This window comes from Eptatretus burgeri, chromosome 4 (assembly GCF_056783735.1).
Source record: "Eptatretus burgeri isolate ZD-2024b chromosome 4, Ebu_testis_v1, whole genome shotgun sequence".
NCBI lineage: Eukaryota > Metazoa > Chordata > Myxini > Myxiniformes > Myxinidae > Eptatretus > Eptatretus burgeri.
Window position 1 is genome coordinate 1,785,494 of NC_140964.1, and position 7,082 is coordinate 1,792,575.

The 7,082-nt window shown below is 45.2% G+C and overlaps 1 protein-coding gene across 4 annotated transcripts in view; it reads right to left on the reverse strand.

Moving 5' to 3' along the window:
* PLXDC2 (plexin domain containing 2) overlaps window positions 1–5,372 on the reverse strand; it is an 81,444-nt gene extending 76,072 nt beyond the window's left edge. The window contains exon 1 of one of the 4 annotated variants that reach the window (XM_085876664.1): window positions 5,353–5,372. Coding sequence is in view for 2 of the 4 variants with exons in the window: in XM_085876662.1 (XP_085732788.1) it covers window positions 3,452–3,545 (94 nt within the window). In the remaining 2 variants the exon portion in view is untranslated. Of the gene's footprint in view, window positions 1–3,451; window positions 3,769–5,352 lie in introns of those variants that run through there. The other 3 variants (XM_085876665.1, XM_085876662.1, XM_085876663.1) reach the window with 3 other exon arrangements.
* Window positions 5,373–7,082: the final 1,710 nt, after the last annotated feature.

Genomic DNA, 7,082 nt, shown 5'->3' on the forward strand with positions numbered 1-7,082 from the left:
GTGTGTGTGTCAGTGTGTGTGTGTGTCAGTGTGTGTGTGTGTCAGTGTGTGTGTGTGTCAGTGTGTGTGTCTGTCTGTGTGTGTCTCCTCCATAACTCCAAACCAAAACCATGAAACCTAGCAGCCTGAAACTTTGCATGCATACTAAAGGAACTCCAAGGAAGTGCATGAGTGAAATTGGGTTAATTAAAACATCCCTTTGGATGATAATTAATGACCTTAATTAATTATATCCTTTATCAGGCGCATATTTGGTCACTCCACTCTCTATGGGGTCTTAAGGCGCATCCTGGGTTACCTTGCTTGGGTCTGACGCCATCATTTTTGTTGGCCTGCTCAACCATGCCTTAACTTGGAACAGGCCGCAACAATTTCTTCATGATAAAGTTTTTTTCCCCCACTCTCCTCACATTATTTATACCTACAAATCGTTGGAAACATTTCTATGCTTATGAACACCTGGAAATGCCAGCGTTCGTGGCTTTATTTCATTTCCGTACAACATTCCATAACCTCAAAAATATCATTTAAAAAAAAATGCATTGGGACCATACTCTGTGCAGAGCATATGTGATGCCAAAGCTGTCTCTTAAGCTATTGAGCACAATCCTGGACAGGTGACCACTCTGATTGAATGGCTCAATCATCCCAGCAAGTTGGTACTCATTTTGCTGACATCAGAAGGATGAAAGGCTGAATCAACCCCACTTGGTATCAATTCAACAGCTGAACAGGATTTCAACTCAGGACCTTAAGATCCTAAGCCCACCACCCTAACCATTCAACCAACACCAGGCAAGCAAATCTCTTAAACTAAACCAAATTACAGAATTTAAGCTCCAGAACTAAACCTAGCAGCAGTTCCAACTGCTAAAAAAAAAAAAGTGTTTGTTTGTCTAATTGGGACATATTTGATATTTTGGGCATCTCTGGGAGGGTGTGTGTTTAATATGACAGTTTGGAGATTGCTATTGCTTGCCAATCGAGCCGATCATTACGAATTGTTTTGTTGGTGTGCTTAAGCCACTTGGCGAGCGCTGAATAAGAGTCGCACTGTCACTGAATACTGTGTGTTGATCGACTTGAACAATGTTCAGGGGGCACTCTCCTGTGTTGGCCCCGCATATCAGGTGATGGCTGACTCGCTGAACATGTGTAATTTCCCCTTTTTGTACAATATTTCATTACACGACCTGTCACTTCCGTAAAGTTAAATATAAAAAAAGAAAAAAAATGAAACGTTTCGTTAACATCACGGTCGGATAGCTGAGATGTACGCACACTCACTCCAAGCTGTGTAGCCAGGGTTTGAATCCCGATCTAGCTATAACCTACCAGGGTGATTCATCAATGTGTGTGCCGTTAAACTGGAAGTCACATCTACCAGAATCCCATACCTCTCCTCTCCCACCCCCCCCCCCTCACCCCGCTTCCCTCCCTCTACCCCCCCTTCTTCCCATATCTCTCGACTCTCCCTCCCGTCTCCAAAGGTATCTGGATGGTGGTTATCACCAGACGTATCTGAATAGGGACTATCTCCGCACGGATCCAAAGGTTGGTTATTGTCTGGTGGTTATCTCCATACTTCTCTGGATAGTGGTCATTTTCAGATGGTGGTTATCTCTGGAAGGACATTGCCCTCATGCTGCCTTCCCTTCCCCCTCCCCACCTCACTCCCTGACTCTCCTCGCTCCCACACCCCTTCCCCTCCCCTCATCACTCCCTGACCCCTCCTCGCTCCCACACCCCTTCCCCCTCCCCTAACTTCCTGACCCCTCCTCGCTCCCACACCCATTCCCCACCTCACTCCCACACCACTTCCCCCTCCCCTCATTCCCTGACCCCCTAAACCCTCCATGCTCCTCCACCCCTCTCTCCTCCCTGTCGTTTTCCCCTCCACTCATGCTGCCTTCTCTTCCCCCACCCTCCTCTCTCCCTCCCCTCCTTCTTACACCCCCCTCCCCCATAATATTCCCGTCAGTGAAGCAATACTATATATATATATATATATATATATATATATATATATATATAAATATATATATATATATATAAATATATATATATATATATATATATATATATATATATATATATATATATATATATATATATATATATATATATATATATCATGTAAATGTTGCAGAAATGACCATGTTCGACATTTAATGTTTGGACAATCCCTGCACCTTAAGTTGAACTCCAGTCCTGGCTAACTGGTTCATTAAATATTTTGGCTAAAGACTCTCCATGACAACATCCACACAAAGGTGGGAATAATTGGGGCTGTAGTAGTAGTAGTAGTAGTAGTAGTAGTAGTAGTAGTAGTAGTAGTAGTAGTCGTAAAAGTAGTCGTAGTACTTCAATGGGTCTGGGCCTGATGGCCTTCACAACTTTTTATTTTTATTTTTCATGACACAAGGTGCACGTTATATTTTTGCAATGTCATGCATAAAATTTAGCAAATATATTTAGCCGTCAGGTTTCATCACCTATGTAGCATTACCAAGTGAGCCGATTGGTCAGAAAGATTGAAGAACAGAGCGCAGTGCTCCGTATTTTGCAAACGTCAAAAAGTGCACCACTCCCAGTATACACCAGAAACTTTCTCTTGTTCATCAAAACTTTCTGACTGTAACAAGCACATGTGAGGCACATGCCACGTGGATTTGATAAGAATATAGCATCCCACATCAAATGTTTAATGCGTAGAAACCAAAAGTGGCACAATAATAATTTCTTCCTTTTTCAAGCGAAATCAAAGTATGAAGAACAGTGTCATGAAAAGTCAGCGCCGCATCTTGAATTGCTGTCCTTCACTCTTGTTGGCAAATCTCCGAAACGTGGCTGTTCCACATACATACGTACATTCAGGTCGTGGTCATTAAAGGTCAGTAGGTCACACGGCAGTTCTCAAAAAAGGAGTAGCATCGTGTGCAGGTACTCAGTAAGTTAATGTAAAAAGATAAGTTAGAACGGGATTTGTAAGTCGAAAATAAAGCACGAACATGGGGGTGGGGATACGGCACAGGCCAGACGTGATGGGTCAAATGACCTTGTTTACAAAGTTAATTCCTTTATTGATTAAAGAGGCTGTTAGGCAAGAAGTCATCAGAAAGGTGTGCAAAGTGTTTGAAAGATTATATAAACGGAGCTAAAGTAATTATTTGCGTTGGCCAGTTATACCATACGTGCGTGTCCATTGTCTACCAATATCCTTGCAATGAAGGAGAGTGCAACGATGCCCTCCAATGTCTTTGTCCTCCATTCAAAAATCTATGTACAAGTACAAGCACAAGCCCCACCATGAGCCTTAGATTCTCGGTAATAACTCGATTAACCGCATGGTGATGATAAACAAAGGTACGACTCGATGCAGGGTTTAGTACGAGAGCGGACGATGGTCGTGTCTCGGGGCCAAATGGGCACCGAGGCCAATTTAGATCACCTTGCTGAGCGGGACGGACTGGGACCAGAAGTCCAAGGCACAGGGACATCAGCAGCCGAGAGAGAGACCCGCCGGAGGACGAGGAGCGGCCCATCGCCCGCACAAGGATGCGCTCGCCGTCACCTCCACCTCGTCGTTGCTGTCCGAGGCGTGCGTTTCGTTCTTCGTGTGCACTCTCGAGCACCCGCTTCGCCTTCAAGGGTGCACAGTGCCTCGGCGAGACTCCACTCCGCGGTGAAAGCAACTTTGGAGTTTACTCGATATTACAACGTCACCTCTGCTGGGTGGAGTTGTCCCTCCTCCACACCCTCTCATCGGCTTCTTCTTCTTCTTCTTCTAAATTTCTTTTTCTCTTCTCTCGTGCTCACGACTCAGGACCCATGATGTCATGACGTGCAGACAGGGCACCGGTCCTCTCGGGAACACTTCTCTGTCGCAGTCAAACTACAGTAGGCAGTCGATTCGCCTCGAGTCATCAATTCGCTCTTTGTCCAAAGAGAGAACGGATGATGAAACAAACGTCAAATCTTATATATTATTTCCGAGTTTGTGGTTTCGTGTCGCGCTATCTTCGACTTTGTTCTACGCTCGAGTAACGTGATATTCGGCTTACATTATCTCAAAGACCATATGAGGTGCATGGTACAAAAAAAGTAAATAAAATGGTTCTGAAACAGTGAAATCGTATTCCACTTACTGCATTAAAGTAAAATTACTACTGATACTCTGCATCAGTTCCTTTCTCAAACACACCCACCCCAACATGTCGCGCAGAGCGCGGGTTATGCTAGTAAACGTTTAATATACACATCGTTTCCTCAATTTGCCTTTTGTAATAACCGACTGAACACTTCTTCAACTTCCCTGTTCATTTATTGACAATTATAATTCAAGTTTGGAATGTTAATATTACAAATAACTACCATCATGCGCGTAATGTGTTGCACGTGATACAAAGTTGTTATTGATAACCCGCAAACCTAGTACTGTACATGTATATTGAGCTCTCTTCTCTTCGTGTTCATCCTCTCTTCGTAAATAAATAAATAAATGAAGAGCTCATCCAATGATGACGAAAGAAGTCCGTCAGTGCACTGCGGTGTGTTCCAGTACCAATCAGCTTGCTATCGCTTGTCAAGCCAGCCGTTCCTTATCAACCGTTTCGTTAGGAGTGCTTGCTTGAGTGCTTAAGCCACTTAGCGAGCGCTCGACAAGCTGATTACTGATTACCTCCTCCACTGAAGATGGACGCAGGGAATGTTTTCACCCCTGTCTGTCTGTCTGTGTGTCTGTCTGTCTGTCTGTCTGTCTGTCTGTGTGTCTGTCTGTGTGTCTGTCTGTCTGTGAACAGGATATCTCAAAAGGTTGTTGACGGCTTCGGATTAAACTTGGTGGACAGGTTGGGTGTGTGACGAGGACGAATTGTTTCGATTTTGGTGAAGATCTGGATCCAGATTTTTCAGCGTTGACAGATTGGGCTATAAACGACATTATATGGAGCACAAAACCTTGTGGACGGTTTATAACAAAGCTTGGTGGATGAGTTGGTGAAGTGACGAGAACGAGTCGATTCGATCTTGGTTCAGTTGCGGATTTAGATCTGGCCGATCCAGTGGGACACAAAACGTAAACTATTCAGCCTGGCGGAGGTACGGGCTCCACCGAGTGTCGTTCGAGTTAAACCAGCGTGCGCGAAGGTTAAGCAATCGGTCGCGTACGTGGTACGTAGAACGGACGTACGGACGTATGTACGTACGTGTCTGCATTTTGTTAAGAGCGTACATGGAAAACTGTTCACCTGAGGAAGTTGAAACTTTACCACACGTTACGTGACCATTTGAGATCGCGCACGTTGAGGGGACATCGAAAATATTCACAAAGTATAATTTGTACATATTTACCTCAGAAATGTAGAGACATGTGATTACAAGTTTGCCGCCAGAAGAGTTTGCTCGCACCCAGGGCCGTGGAGAGCCACAATGGGCCCCTGGGGCAATACTAAGTGTTGGGGCCCTTCAATGGTTTTGTAATTAACCTTTACAAAGGTTTCCGTATTTTCGTCGTCAGAAACATGCCACGTTTACAGGAAATCGGGGTGTTATTAATTTATTCCTATGTGAAGATTCGTTCAACGCTCTTCATTCAGATGGGGCGTGGCCAACACTCCTGTGTTCGTTTACGTCACGACCGCGATTGTGATTAGGTAAATTGTTCCCCATCAGTATATTTTGTGTCGTAGGGTGTCACTGTCTGGCATGCTGGGGAATCACCCTGAGTGGCTCGCAGGGACACAAAATAAAGCTTCCCCCCACCCCGGTCTTTTATCAACACAACCAATCATTACATGAAACCAAAAAAACTGAAGGATTAATAATATGGGCCCCGATTCGGTCCAGGCCCCTGGGATATGGTTACCCCACCTGGCCTGCCCTATTGGCGCCTTGCTTGCACCAAGTCCTTCTCAAGACTGCAATGGGAAAGTATTCTATGAATACCATCTAGTTGGAAATGGAACACACCCTTGATGTGCTTCCGGATCTTCCTTATGAAGGGCGTAGTGTACTTTTTATGTACAACTGCATGTTATCTCCAATCAAACCCTCTTCACCAAGAGGGCACGACCTCCACCATGGATGCTTTAAATCCAAGGTTCGTGTGCACGAAGAGAACACGACCTCTGACATCGACACTTAAAAATAATCTTCAGTTGGACTCTGTGAGCCAAGCGGACCGACCTCTCACATGGATACCTTAAATTCAGTCCTCTGAACCATGAAGGGGACACGACCTCTTAATCGATAGCTTAAATCCAGAAAAGATGCATGTAACATGGGTGCGTGATTACAGAGAATAGTGACCGTGGTAACATTGGCGGCTTCAGGGACAAAATGGAAGAAACTTGCACGGATGAGTGACGGATGATCGCATGTGCTTCATGAGGTTCGTGTACTTTGCGTGCTCGAGAAATCGTCACGCGATGAGCTCGCTCGCACCTGTAACATGTGGAACGATTCCACATTCAAACCTTCCTTTTCCTCCCCGGTATAGCAAATGCCAAATGTGCTACATGCTGCGAAGACGGGAGGGTGCTCCGTTCAACAAGAGGTGTCACGTGATCGAGGTTTTTGTCTCTTGTGCAGCAAAGTGCCTTTGTCAGGTTTTCGAGCTGCCTTGGAAGCACCAAAATGGCTGGGCGAGTGGAGTGATAACCCCTATCGCAAATTGTACGAGTCTCAACTCGCTCCAACATTGCCGTGAGGCATGGTGAGCCGCAAACCATGCGGAAGTGTCGATGTTTACGCAACATTCAGATTCCAGGGCCCAGAAGTTATGCGATACTTCTCAGCGGCTGATCCACTAATTTGCAACTTTCCGCCGAGCCGTGGTTTGTAAAGGTCGCGAAAACAATTATGTTGCACACGGGACTCGGCTTGGCGATAAAAGACTGGTCTGGGCTATCATGTAATGCTCAGAATCCGCCGAGCTTCTCAGGATAGAAAAACCGTATGTGGCGGAATCTCATCGATTTATGGTAAGAGTAAGAAGCCGATCCTTTGGAATAAGGGCCGGGCTTATGCTAAAGGGTGATTCACAATCACTGCCATGACGTGCCTCAACCATGACGACCAGA